This window comes from Ranitomeya imitator, chromosome 1, assembly GCF_032444005.1.
Source record: "Ranitomeya imitator isolate aRanImi1 chromosome 1, aRanImi1.pri, whole genome shotgun sequence".
Lineage (NCBI taxonomy): Eukaryota > Metazoa > Chordata > Amphibia > Anura > Dendrobatidae > Ranitomeya > Ranitomeya imitator.
This window is the reverse complement of record NC_091282.1, coordinates 1170215198-1170230468: the sequence shown is the minus strand read 5'-3', so window position 1 is coordinate 1170230468 and position 15271 is coordinate 1170215198. Positions and strand designations below refer to the sequence as shown.

Below are 15271 nucleotides of genomic sequence, written 5' to 3'. Positions count from 1 at the left end.
GGACAAACTCGTATGACTAATGGCCTGAGGAATTGACTGTCCTGCCGGTCTCTGAAGTAAAGTCAATTACTCCCTCGGTGTTCCGGCCACCGGCTACACGCCTCAGGAGGAGGCAGCCTCTCTCAGGGCAGAACTCCTTCTGGTTTTCTCCTTGTGCTATGACTTTGTGTCTCACTTTCTACAATACAATTCCTTTCTTGTCCTTCCTTAGGATGCTGCCGCATGGGTTGCAGGCGCAGCTCCGTGTCTTCCTGTCTCGTGCTAGGCCTCCGACAGGATCCCACCCCTGTCTGGGGCCCTCTGTCTGCAGCTTTGTGGTGTTCCTCCTTTCCCCTGTCTGCCTGACAGGTGTTGCCTGGGCAAAGCCCAGTCAGCTTCTTCCTGACTTTCTATCCAACCCACCAGTTTTACCCTAATGTGAGAAGTGGCTGGAGTGTGAGGTGTACTGGAGTGTGAAGTGTGGTGTATGGTTTGTGATACCTGGCAGGGTGAACTCCTTTAGTGCCATCAGACGTAATATCACTCCCCCTTGTGGAAGAACAACATTACTGCAACGACCAGGACTCTGGGGCTCTGCACTAGCAGCAGGGAAGAGGGGCACTGAGGAGGATAAATGGTCAGAGGCTGCTTGTAAACTTTGAAAGAGGTTTATACAGTACATGGATTTTCATGGTAAGTACACCAACCTTATCAGGTCTAAAAGATTATGTTGGTAAATCTGGTGATAGATTTGCCTTAGCCAAATAAAAACAAGTGCATACACGGCTGAATGATGGAAAATAATTAGGCATTACATGGTATATGTGTACACTGTATGGCAGACGATCATATGAGGTCTGTAAAGGTACTATCGAACGTGAAGCTAGGCTTGATCAGGCGAAACGCAGCTCTCTTTATTGAAGAGGGAAGGAGCAGCAAGAGATTCTAGATTTTTTCACCTGTTGCATCTCATGAATATCAAAAGCAATTTTACTGTGCAGCACTGTTCAATACATAACAGAGGAGAAAAGCAAATGCTTTCCTTCTTGTAGAATGTGCAAAAGCGAAATCATTAAAATGATCGTTATCTGCTGTCAGTGGAGTTATGAGCAAGAAACTCAAGGTGAACTCACTGACTGTTATTCATTGGAAAAGGTACCGCGGCCGCCGCGTTTCTACATTTTCCTACCGGCTGATTTATTTATTTATTTATTTTCAATTTTCAAAAGGATGTAAATGTGAACAGATGAATTTGTGCTTATTACATGGCCCCAAATATCAACTGGAAAATAAACCTTAAAATCTTAATAAAGAAAAGGAAACAAAGTATGGAAATTCTACAGGGACGGGAAATAAAAGTCTACTTTCATAGAATCAGTGTACTTGGGTCGTGACAATGAATTCGAGTGATGATTGGATGCCAAGTAATCAGTGTCAGACCATACTTGTAAAAAGACCTAACAATCCAGAGTTTTGGCAACTTGTATAACTTTTTATTATAGGTTAAAATGTTTTCATTTTTTTATTTATTTTATTCTCCAGGCCTGAAGAGGTTTGAAAACTCCCAGACCTATAGCAGGTCCAGTGTTGCCTCTCCACCACTTCCAATCCTTGGTGACAGGCTGCAGCGGTGACATCATGACTGCAACACCTCTTCAGACCAATCACTGGGCACAGCAACGATGCCAGGGTAATTGGCACAGCAGTGATGCCAGGGTAATTGGCACAGCAGTGATCCCAGGGTAATTGGCACAGCAGTGATGCCAGGGTAATTGGCACAGCAGTGATGCCAGGGTAATTGGCACAGCAGTGATGTCATGGTAATTGGCACAGCAGTGATGACAGGGTAATTGGCACAGCAGTGATGACAGGGTAATTGGCACAGCAGTGATGCCATGATGCCAGGATAATTGGCACAGCAGTGATGCCATGATGCCAGGGTAATTGGCACAGCAGTGATGCCAGGGTAATTGGCACAGCAATGATGCCAGGGTAATTGGCACAGCAGTGATGCCAGGGTAATTGGCACAGCAGTGATGTCATGGTAATTGGCACAGCAGTGATGCCAGGGTAATTGGCACAGCAGTGATGCCAGGGTAATTGGCACAGCAATGATGCCAGGGTAATTGGCACAGCAGTGATGCCAGGGTAATTAGCACAGCCATGATGCCAGGGTAATTGGCAATGCAGTGATGCCAGGGTAATTGGCACAGCAGTGATGCCAGGGTAATTGGCACAGCAGTGATGCCAGGGAAATTGGCACAGCAGTGACGCCATGGTAATTGGCACAGCAGTGATGCCATGATGCCAGGGTAATTGGCACAGCAGTGATGCCAGGGTAATTGGCACAGCAATGATGCCAGGGTAATTGGCACAGAAGTGATGCCAGGGTAATTAGCACAGCAATGATGCCATGGTAATTGGTATAGCAATGATGCCAGGGTAATTGGCACACGGCTGTTGAGCCCAGTGATTTGTTGCACTGTGGTCATAATGGCATCACTGCAGCCTGTCAACAAAGACTGGAGCAGAGGCAGAGAGGCAGCACCGGACTTGCGAGGATGAGTATAGCTCTGTTATTTTTTTTTACGTCTGGAGCCCTATAAATTAAAAAGAAAATCTTGGAAAACACCTTTGGGTTTTGCGCGAGTCCCAGTAATGATGCAATTTTGTTATGATTTATTAAGTGGAAATATCATGGGGTCTCAGCCTAGAAGTGACATTTTCAGAGCAGTTTGTACCTTTTGCTTTCGTGCATCAATCACTCTTGCTGGACTCATGCTGAGCATTGCAGCCTGTGCAACACTCAGAAAATCCAGTAATCTAATGGAACGTCCCCGATGCAGCTCTGATATAATCATGTAGGACGGCAGCTGCGTATGCCCAATGAATTCTTAGTTCTTCGTTAAGTGTTCAACCATTCCCTTTATTGAATCCCCATGCTCAGCTTATGCATTAGCACCTCCCGTAGTGTCTAAACTTAGCACCAAGCTCCTACAGACGAGCAGGAAATCTTATCTGACCAAATCACACTTTCACTGTATCACAACAGTTGCGCAACTTATACTTATACATACGCCATCTTCTCCAGAGCCACATTCATAATTCTGCTATTCACCACTAGAGCAAGTGAACGCTTCATCATTAGCTTCACTCTGCTTCAATAATGCTGCATTGTATTTTGGGAGATATAGTGAATCAAACTAATAGAATATCATATCTAATTAAGACTAAGAAGGGAATTTATGAATGGATGTTCGACAGTTTTTCAGGTAGAGGAAAATAACGCAAATTATGGTGCATCCCATATTTGTATAATCATTTGCAATTTTCTGATGTTCTTCCACTTTTCATAAAGTGAGTGAGGCCTAGAGGGAGAGTAAGCTAACCTGCATTAACTGGATGATGGAGAATTGCTACATTTAAATGGGGCCCTGCAGTGCATCAGTGTCATCCTGGCAATGGGACTCCCATCAATCGTTATCAATTGTCCTATGGATAGTTGCGAATTTCTATTTTGGTGCTACCCCTTTAAAAGGAACCTGTCACCAGAATAAACGCTATTAACCTGCAGATATTACGTTCATTTACAGGTTAATAGCATCACTAACCTGCCTGGCTTCTGCACGTAGCTGAACGCTGCGGGGAGAAAATAAACTTAATTGTCCCTGGCAATATTCGGTGACAGGCGGCACCGGTTCACTCACGCCGCAGCGGCTGTAACTACGCCCATGGTCCTGACTGACAGCCACCCCACTGCAGAACGAGTGTCAGTCAGGGCCGGAGGCACAATTTGAGCCTCCACTCTGTATTCTCAGAACAGTGAGTGAATCCGCCCCGGCGGTGCCCCCGCGACCAAAACCGAATACTGCCGAGGAGAATTCAGCTCATTTTCTCCCTGCAGCGTTCGGTATGTGCAGGCGCCGGACAGGTAAGCAACGCCGGTAACCTGCAGATAAATGGCATATGTGAAGGTTATTAAAGTTTCTTTTTTGGTGACAGGTTTCCTTTAAGGATGGATTGAGATCACATTAAAAATCAGATCCGTCACGATTGCAAACATGACTGGCGCCATGCGTGGCTCGTATGCTCCTCTGCATCACAGCCTGCCGAACAGTTTCTCGCACTTCATTATCTACTTTTTCCGGTGAAGTTGGCCCCCAATCAGCTGTCATCGGGGGAGCAGTTTCTGGCTAAACATTTACTCTCTACCGGACATTGTTGGGGAAATATGCTATTACACAGGGGGGATTCACACTGTTAGCAATAGAGTTGGTGAAAATCTAGTCACTGGACCTCGGCCATTTGTTACGTCAGTGATCTGTGGCTTCTGGATACGGGTCCTCAGAGCTGCCTCTTACCTGACTGCATCCCTGGCTCCACTTTCTGATTAGGTGGTCTGAACCACGTGCCCTTCACACTGCAATAATAACATCACCCCAGAAGCTGGAGATGCAGTAAGGGAACAAACTGTTCTCGGGGCTCTTGTCCAGGGGCCACAGATTATTAATGTGGCCAATTGTCTGGGTTCTTCAAAATAATTCACACCAGCTCTACTAGCCAACCATTATGAGATACATAGACAATCCAAGGCCGCCAGGGATGGAAAGATTACCTCAATTAAACATCCAAAAACTATTGAGAACTAATCTTGAAATACTACGTTACATAACTTTCTACAATGGTTCAATTTATTTTGGTGCTCCTGTCCCCTGCCGGATGCTCCATTCCAGATTCACATCCATTTCTGGGCATTACACAGGACAGTGGTTTGTGTCAGCATGTGACCAGAACAGCATGTCAAAGATTCTGGCTTGACTGCTTAAAGGTAACCTGCCAGCTGCCCTAGGCCCCCTAAACAGCGTTACAATGGTGCTACTCCTCTCTGTCTGCAATTTATAGAATTGGCAAAAGGAGAATATTCAAACTCTTGCAGATGTTGTCCTTGGTGGGATTTGAACCTAGGACTCCAGCGCTGCAAGGCTGCAGTGCTAACCACTGAGTCACAGTGCTTGGTTGTCTTGGGCCAGTTGAATGGCCACCAAGGTCTCCCGATCTGCCCCTCTTAGCCTTTCATCTTTGGGGTCATCTGAAGGCAATTTTCTATGCTGTGAAGATGCGAGATGTGCAGCATCTGAAACAATGGACACTGGAAGCCTGTGCTGGCATTTCTTCTGTGGTGTTGCTATCAGTGAGTCAAGAGTGGGAGAGAATGGTTGCATTGACAATCCAACACAATGGGGAGCACTTTGAACAAATTTTCTAAGCGGTCATAAACTTGTAAATAACTAATGAAAGAATAGTTACGTTAAAACCAAGTACACTATTGTTTTTCTTGTGAAATTCTCAATATGTTTGATGTGTCACATGACCCTCTTCCCATTGGAAAAAATAAAGTTTGATCCAAAATGGCTTACTTTAAAATGGCTGCCATGGTCACCACCCATCTTGAAAAGTTTTCCTCCTCCCATATACTAATGTGCCACAAACAGGAAGTTGATATCACCAACCATTCGCATTTTAGTTAGGTGTTTCCATATAAATGGCCCACCCTGTACTTATTCTGCCCTCTTGCTATGCAAATATATCAGAAAGTGAAGCTCCTGGACCTGCATACGGCTACACTGAAAGTGAAGCTCCTGGACCTGCATACGACTACACTGAAAGTGAAGCTCCTGGACCTGCATATGACTACACTGAAAGTAAACCTCCTGGACTTGCATACGACTACACTGAAGGCCGGTTTCACACGTCCAGATAACTCCAGTACCGTATAAAAACGGTACTGGAGTTATCCGTGTCCGTGTGTCCATGTCCTCACGTGGCACATCAGTGTGGCACACGTGCGGCACGCGTGTGCCGCCCGTGTGCCCACTGGGTACCACATGCACCGTGCTGGGTACCACAAGTACCAGCATCTGGTGCTGAAGCTGCGATTCATATCTTCCCTGCAGCAGCGTTTGCTGCAGGGAAGATATGAATACTAGTGTTTAAAATAAAGATCTATCTTATGGGTCAATAGAAGCTATAGAAAACGCTTTGTATAAAAGAATTGATGATTTCCCCAAGATAGCAAATAAGGGTTATCAGAAGCTCAGAGAACTGAGCGACTTGTTAATGGAGGTGCATGCTGCTCAGGCAGAAGGTGACCTACCAGGGTTGGCATTCCTGGTCACTGCCAGAGGTGTCAACCCAATCGTCCAAAAGCTCCCTTACAACTTACAAGAAAAGTGGGTCAGTCACGGGTCCCGTTACAAACAGGCTCATAAGGTGCCATTTCCTCCTTTCAGGGTGTTTGTAGACTTTGTTGCTCAGCAGGCTAAAGTTAGAAATGACCCCAGTTTCGATTTCACTATGTCATGTACCACTGCCTCCGGTGTAAAACCCAGTAAAACACCAGTGGCAGTACACAAAACTAATGTTACCTCCACAGGTTTTCCTTACAGGGCAAGTAAGTCCTCTCCAGAGGAGGACAAACCTCTGGATCTCAGCAAACACTGCCCCCTACACAAGAAACCTCATCCTCTACTAAAATGTAGAGCCTTCAGGGAGAAGCCTCTAGAAGACCGTAAGAGCTTCCTAAAAGAAAACAAGATATGCTTCAGATGCTGCGCGACTACCTCACACTTCGCCAAGAACTGTGAAACCAGTGTGAAATGCGCAGAATGCAGTAGTGTGGAGCACAACACGGCTTTACACCCTGGACCACCCTCAGAGGTATCGTCACGAATAGAAGAGTCTGCCGAAAAACAGACGGACACTGACATTGACACCCCAGTGGTCACTTCTCAGTGTACAGAGATCTGCAAGGTATTTGTAGCAGGGAGATCCTGCTCGAAGATCTGTCTTGTCAGAGTATTCCCAGCGAGCCAACGGGATAAGGCAATCAAGGTATATGCAATATTGGACGATCAGAGCAACAGGTCTCTAGCTAAGCCCTTTCTCTTCGACACCTTCAACATTGCTGGTCCCGGCTCTCCGTACTCCTTGAAGACATGTGCAGGTACTGTCGAGAAGGCGGGGAGAAAAGCGACCGGATTCAAAGTAGAGTCTATGGACGGTCAAACCTGCTTATCCTTACCATCAATACTAGAGTGCAATCAAATTCTGGACAACAGGTCTGAGATACCTACACCGGAGGTAGCAGCTCATCACACCCACTTGAGACGTATAGCTCACCTGATACCGGAGCTTGACCAAGGAGCCCCTATCGTCTTACTCCTCAGAAGAGACATTCTACGGGTCCACAAGGCTAGAGGACAGATCAACGGCCCACAAAATGCCCCATATGCTCAGAGACTTGACCTAGGATGGGTCATTGTGGGAGACATCTGTTTGGGTGGAGCACACAGGCCGACATCAGCCAACAGCATGCTCACCAATACCCTCGAGAATGGACGCCCGTCTCTCTTCCAGCCATGCGAGAGCAGTTTCCTGATTAAAGAATTGCCACACAACACCCCTCCATCTTGTCCGTTAGCTGATCCTTCCTGTGAAGACCATGCATGCGACGGTGAGCAAGATCATATAGGGTGCACAGTTTTCCACAGGACAAGAGAAGACAACCAGGTAGCAACGTCCATAGAGGACAGACTGTTCTTGGACATCATGGAGCGAGAGATAGTAAGAGATGAATCAAAGAGTTGGGTCGCACCTTTACCATTCAAACCACAGAGGCAACGCTTACCCAACAACAGAGAACTTGTGTACAGTCGATTTGTCTCCCTTACACGCAAACTGCAGAAGTCACCAGAGACAAAAGAACACTTCTTTACCTTCATGGAGAGAATATTCCAGAGTGGCCACGCGGAAATTGCACCTGTACTTCAAGATTCCGAGGAATGTTGGTACTTACCTATTTTCGGTATGTATCATCCAAAGAAACCTGGTCAGATAAGAGTGGTATTTGACTCAAGTGCCAGATATGAAGGTGTTTCTTTAAACAACGTCTTTCTATCTTGTCCAGACCTCAACAGACTTCTGGGAGTACTCCTTCGTTTCCGCAAAGATGCAGTAGCATTTACGGCCGACATACAACAGATGTTTCACTGCTTCCTTGTTAAAGAAGAACACAGAAACTACTTGAGGTTTTTCTGGTACCGCGATAATGACCCCTACAAGGACATCGTGGAATATCGTATGAAGGTACACATCTTCGGGAACAGCCCTTCCCCTGCTGTCACTATCTATGGGCTTAGACATTCAGCCAGAGAGGGTGAAGCAAAGTATGGATCGGATGTAAGATCTTTTGTGGAAAAGGATTTCTACGTAGATGACTGCCTGAAATCCACACCCACAGATGAGTCGGCAGTCAGTCTCCTGAAAAGGGCACAAGAAATGCTCGCTTCATCCAATTTGAGGTTGCACAAAATTGCTTCCAACAGCCAAAAACTAATGGCAGCCTTTCCCTCTCAAGATTACTCAACCGATTTAAAAGACTTGGATTTAAGCACGGACTCCCTTCCTATGCAGCGGAGCCTGGGTTTACTTTGGGATTTGAAAAAGGATGCATTCACCTTCCAGATCAGCGAAGAAGAGAAACCTTTCACGCGTAGAGGCATCCTGTCCGTTCTGAACAGCTTGTACGATCCTCTGGGATTTGTAACTCCTGTAACTATCCAAGGTAAAATGATGTTGAGAGACTTCACCCAAGAGACGTCCGATTGGGATGATCCGCTTCCCAGTGAGAAAAGAGACTTGTGGGTAAGATGGAAGAACTCTTTAGAAGCCCTGTCAAGACTCTACGTTGCATGACCATATGCTTCTGTGCCATCAACAGAAATCAAGATGCAAAGGCTTTGTATCTTCTGCGATGCCTCAATCAAAGCAATTGCAGCAGTGGCGTATTTGAAAACTACTGACATCAATGAACACTGCCACGTGAGGCTTGTTATGAGCCGGACAAAATTGGCCCCACTCCGTGAACACACAGTACCCAGACTGGAACTCTGTGCAGCTGTGTTAGCAGTAGAGTTAGCTGAGCTTATCTCGACAGAAATGGACCTGGAGGTCAAAGAAATCGAGTTCTACACCGACAGCAAGGTAGTGTTGGGGTACATTTGCAATGAAACTCGTTGTTTCTATGTCTATGTCAGCAATCGGGTGCTAAGGATCAGGAGATCCACCGACCCTAAACAGTGGCATTATGTGTCCACAAACCACAATCCTGCGGACCACGCAACCAGACCCGTGAAGCACATACGCTCCGATAGAGGTACCAACTTTGTAGGAGCAGTGAAAGAACTTCAAATTCCTTCCAACCTAGACACCACCAGTGTGGAAAGATACTTGAACGAGCAGGGATGCACCTAGACTTTCAATCTTCCACACTCTTCTCACATGGGAGGTGCTTGGGAGAGGATGATAGGAATGGCACGCAGAATCCTTGACTCCATCTTCTTGCAAGCAGGTAGCGCAAGACTCACACATGAAAGTTTGACCACATTCCTGGCAGAAGTTTCGGCCATCATTAATGCTAGACCATTGACTTCACTTTCTAGTGACTCTGAGGATCCGACCATTCTCACTCCTGCCAAGTTACTTACTCAGAAAGCCAGCGTTCTCAGCGCTCCACCTGGAGAATTTAGAAACAAAGACCTCTACAGACGACAATGGAGACAAGTCCAAAGTCTCTCCAATACCTTCTGGGACAGATGGAGGAAGCAGTACCTCTCCACCTTACAACCCAGGAAGAAGTGGCAGACCGACAAACCAAACATCAAAACCGGTGATGTCGTTCTCATGAAAGACAGCCAGTCTCACCGTAATGAGTGGCCACTAGGCCTCATCACTAAAATATTCCCAAGCAAAGATGGGAAAGTGCGTAAAGTTGAGGTCAAGGTAGGCAAGTCCGGGGAGAGTAAACTATTCCTCAGACCAGTTGCGGAACTTGTCTTATTGCTTTCGCCAAAAGAACCTGTAGGTGGCATCGGTTGATGCCAAGCGGGGAGTGTTCTGCCCTTTCTAGCGAAGGACAGGTTCATCTCTTGTATTAAAAAGGTTTAATACCATAGTTTTGGTTTTGCTGTGTTATAGCACCACCCAGTGGTGGTTACATTTATTACCTGTGTTTTTCAGTAATTATTAGAGCGTTGCATTCTGGGATTCACCAAGGTATCATGGGAAGGGGAAACTCCATTTTCTCTCTGTGTATTTCCCTGGACACACGTGTTAATCTGCTGTGTTGAACTACCTCACTTACTTGCCATTCCGGTTAAGATTATCCGGAGAAATCATTATCCCTGTTCTTGCTATGCAATATTCTATAGAGTGTGATTAACTGTATAGCAGCCAGTACACAGGAAATGTGATTTTTGGTTACCTGCTGTATGTAGTTATTATAGAAGTTGCATCATCCTGTATGCTTTCCCTGTTAGTTGCAGTCATGTTATTATTTGCCCAATACTTATACAAATCATTTGTATTCTTATAGTTTTACCGTGCTCATGTTTACCAATAAACAAGTTAGACTACAGAGAACAGTCTGCTTATTTGGGAGACAGAAGTGGTTTATGCCGTATGTCGGATCACACACCGTATCAACGTGTATGAAGACAGAACACTGAAAGTGAAGCTCCTGGACCTGCATACGACTACACTGAAAGTGAAGCTCCTGGACCTGCATACAACTACACTGAAAGTGAAGCTCCTGGACCTGCATACGACTACACTGAAAATGAAGCTCCTGGACCTGCATACGACTACACTGAAAGTGAAGCTCCTGGACCTGCATACAACTACACTGAAAGTGAAGCTCCTGGACCTGCATACGGCTACACTGAAAGTGAAGCTCCTGGACCTGCATACAACTACACTGAAAGTGAAGCTCCTGGACCTGCATACGACTACACTGAAAATGAAGCTCCTGGACCTGCATACGACTACACTGAAAGTGAAGCTCCTGGACCTGCATACGACTACACTGAAAGTGAAGCTCCTGGACCTGAAATAGATCGGAAGTGAAGCACAAGGACTCGGAATAGAGTATCTAACAGAAGATTGGGTCTCCTGACCTACTTGAACCATGTTAGTAAATTATATATATTACTATTTATTAGCTATATTCACTTTTGGAGTGATCAATTAGTTTGGTGCAGTTTCCCACCTACTTGTTCTCCATCTAAATTCAGCCTTCCCTGGTTCCACTAAATCAATAGTTGTTAATCAAATAAGAGGGGGGCGGAGATGCAGTAGGTTTGAACAGTTATTTTATGCTAATAGACAATATATTTATTTTTGGGGGAGGAAAACCCCTTTAATCGTATCTCAAGAACGTTTTAAAGCATCCAAGGGAGATCAACCCTTAACTTACAAGTAATGCATACACTGCATGAATTCACAAAAAAATATGTGTGTACTTAAAAAGAAATCAATGTAATAAAGAGAAAAAAATCAAAAAAGCTAGAAGTAAATATTTCTTGCCACATAAAGTGTAAAATATGATTATAGCCCAAACAATTATCAGTGCCATGAAAACATTGCGGCACGTGCACCTTTACGCTTGGAGATGTGATTAAAAAACGTTCACAGGTATTGTTCAAAGAGCAGCAATAATGAAGCAACACGACGAGAAAATGTTCCGTGATCACACAGTGAACCCAGCCAACTAATGAAGGAGAAAACCGCTTTTATCTCACTCCGATATTACGCCGTCTCTGGTGCCCCTGGCATTTATAAAAATAAATCTCAAAATGAGAATTTTCTAATCTTGAAACTGTAACAAAAACGTAGTTATGGGACCAAACCGGCAAATTCTAAATCGAGCAGATGTAGCAGAGCTGCATTAATCTGGGATGTGAGAACTCTGGGAATTAAGAAAACTCATTCTGCAAAGCCACAACTAACCCAGCACTAATGACAAACTCACTCCTGCCGCTGTACATCATTATTAGCAAGATGACGTACAATTTATTACAGAAGATGCTTGATATCCAAGTGTGACGTCATCAGACTCTGTATATAAACCCCATTTATCGATCACTGGAGGCACTGCATTTAGAGTTTAGTACATGTAGCTATCAATACAGTCTATAGGAATGCAATGATTATTGGGATGATCCTGGTCCAATCATATCATATAGAATCATGGTCTTGTAGCAAATAAACAGAGGGTGCAGAAATAAACTGAAAAAAAAATAAAAAAAATTGAATATATAAAAAAAAATTACAAAAGTTAAATAAAATATATAGTATTACTTATAACAATAAAATTAGATAGAGAAAGAAAAATAATATAAAGTGTTATATTAATAAGAGTGATATGGATAAACACATAGAATATATTTATAGATAATATATATATATATATATATATATATATACACATATACACACAGATATATACAGTATATATACAGATATATACATACACACATATACATACACATAATATATAAATACAAATAAGTGATATATATATATATTACTTTTATATACATACACATATACATATATACACACACACACCTATAGACACCACATATATTATACATATATATAAACATCCTATAAATATAAATTATATATATACACACATTGTACAAGTATATATCTAAATACACACACACCAAAATATACATACATAAATACACCTAACACAATATATATATATATACACACACGCACGCATGCACATATGTACACTAACATTATACGTATACATTATACATACGCACACTTTATATATATATACATTCTATACACACCTACATACGCACAATTATATATAAATATACATAATACACACTGTATATATTGCATAAGCCATTTCCCTCAAAGATGGATGCGACATAGTGTAAGTATATATATATATATATATATATATATATATATATATATATATATATAAGTATATATTGGATATACACCTCTCCCAGGTAAAGTGTCCTGCATGGTGAGTAATGGCATCTGACAAACTCCGCTGCGCTGCATCTGACAACCTGAGCTCTGCTATATGAGCATTCATAAAACAATAGCAAACAACACACAAACTGCAGAAAACTTCAGCAAGTGGCAATAGACAAGGAGCAACATGAGGGGGCAACATGAGGGGGCAACATGAGGGGGCAACATGAGGGGGCAACATGAGGTGAGGGAGCAACATGAGGTGAGGGAGCAACATGAGGGAGCAACATGAGGGGGCAACATGAGGGGGCAACATGAGGTGAGGGAGCAACATGAGGGGGCAACATGAGGGGGCAACATGAGGTGAGGGAGCAACATGAGGGGGCAACATGAGGGGGCAACATGAGGTGAGGGAGCAACATGAGGGAGCAACATGAGGTGAGGGGGCAACATGAGGTGAGGGAGCAACATGAGGGGGCAACATGAGGGAGCAACATGAGGTGAGGGAGCAACATGTGGGAGCAACATGAGGGAGCAACATGAGGTGAGGGAGCAACATGTGGGAGCAACATGAGGGGGCAACATGAGGTGAGGGAGCAACATGAGGGAGCAACATGAGGGGGCAACATGAGGGAGCAACATGAGGTGAGGGAGCAACATGAGGTGAGGGAGCAACATGAGGTGAGGGGGCAACATGAGGGGGCAACATGAGGTGAGGGAGCAACATGAGGTGAGGGAGAAACATGAGGGGGCAACATGAGGGGGCAACATGAGGGGGCAACATGAGGTGAGGGAGCAACATGAGGTGAGGGAGCAACATGAGGGAGCAACATGAGGGGGCAACATGAGGGGGCAACATGAGGTGAGGGAGCAACATGAGGGGGCAACATGAGGGGGCAACATGAGGTGAGGGAGCAACATGAGGGAGCAACATGAGGTGAGGGAGCAACATGTGGGAGCAACATGAGGGAGCAACATGAGGTGAGGGAGCAACATGTGGGAGCAACATGAGGGGGCAACATGAGGTGAGGGAGCAACATGAGGGAGCAACATGAGGGGGCAACATGAGGGAGCAACATGAGGTGAGGGAGCAACATGAGGTGAGGGGGCAACATGAGGGAGCAACATGAGGGGGCAACATGAGGTGAGGGAGCAACATGAGGTGAGGGAGAAACATGAGGGGGCAACATGAGGTGAGGGAGCAACATGAGGGGGCAACATGAGGGGGCAACATGAGGTGAGGGAGCAACATGAGAGGGCAACATGAGGGGGCAACATGAGATGAGGGGGCAACATGAGGGGGCAACATGAGGTGAGGGAGCAACATGAGGGAGCAACATGAGGGGGCAACATGAGGTGAGGGAGCAACATGAGGTGAGGGAGAAACATGAGGGGGCAACATGAGGGGGCAACATGAGGTGAGGGAGCAACATGAGGGGGCAACATGAGGGGGCAACATGAGGGGGCAGCATGAGGTGAGGGAGCAACATGAGGGGGCAACATGAGGGAGCAACATGAGGGGGCAGCATGAGGTGAGGGAGCAACATGAGGGGGCAGCATGAGGTGAGGGAGCAACATGAGGGGGCAGCATGAGGTGAGGGAGCAACATGAGAGAAAACGGAGAAAGTTGCAGGGAGACGTCTCTTACCTTCTACACCGGCTTCAATGAGCCCAAACTGCTCCAATAATTTCACAAAGAGCACAATGACGATCAGCACGGCGATCATTTCCAGCCCCTCCAAGTTCATGGCGAGCTAGGTCATGGTCTGGCCAGCGACTGCACGGCTCTGCTCAGCACTATGTGAAGCCATGAAACTCCATGAGGGAGAGGAGGGAGAGGTCTGCGTGCGCACCACACTCCGGCCTGTCAGCATTCACCGTCTGCTCTTATCACCCGTGCACAGACAGCCATGCATTCATGAGAGGGACGACCACCCAAGGACCCGGGAGGTCACACGAGCGGACGGGCTGACAGAGAAACACCGGGGAGTTTATTTTCTCCCGCTTTCTTCATTTGCTTGTGTTATGGTTGGCAGTTGCCTTGGTAACCACATCAGCATCCATAGGAAATCTAGGGTTGGTACTGAGGTAAAGCTCTGCATGTGGCTCAGTGGGTAAATGCGCTGACTGACAACGACATTGAGGGACCCTTCTAAGAGGGAGGACATTGGGGTCTCCCAGAATCACTTTCATGCACTGTGTAGATGTCAGGCGTCTTCTTCACTAAACTTAGGAATCAGGACTAGTGTCATAGACGGCGTGTACGAGACCGCTGACGGGGGTCACGCACGCTGACTGTATAGTTACACGCTGTGGGTTACTCGCCAGCATTTCTGCCACTGTAGCATTCACCAATATAATGCTCACAGAAATCTATGTCGCTGTGGAAATAACCCTATTTATTCACAGAAACCTGCAACGTGTGAATATACCCCTAAAAGGAATGTGT

General features: G+C 45.4%; 1 protein-coding gene across 2 annotated transcripts in view; it reads right to left on the bottom strand.

The window, feature by feature from the left end:
• The window catches only part of KCNIP4 (potassium voltage-gated channel interacting protein 4), a 1248191-nt gene extending 1233317 nt beyond the window's left edge, over positions 1–14874 (bottom strand). The window contains exon 1 of one of the 2 annotated variants that reach the window (XM_069744678.1): positions 14471–14874. In XM_069744678.1, coding sequence (XP_069600779.1) covers positions 14471–14570 — 100 coding nt within the window. In that variant the 5' untranslated portion in view covers positions 14571–14874. The remainder of the gene's footprint in view (positions 1–14470) is intronic. The other variant, XM_069744679.1, reaches the window with a different exon arrangement.
• Between the last annotated feature and the right edge of the window lie 397 nt (positions 14875–15271).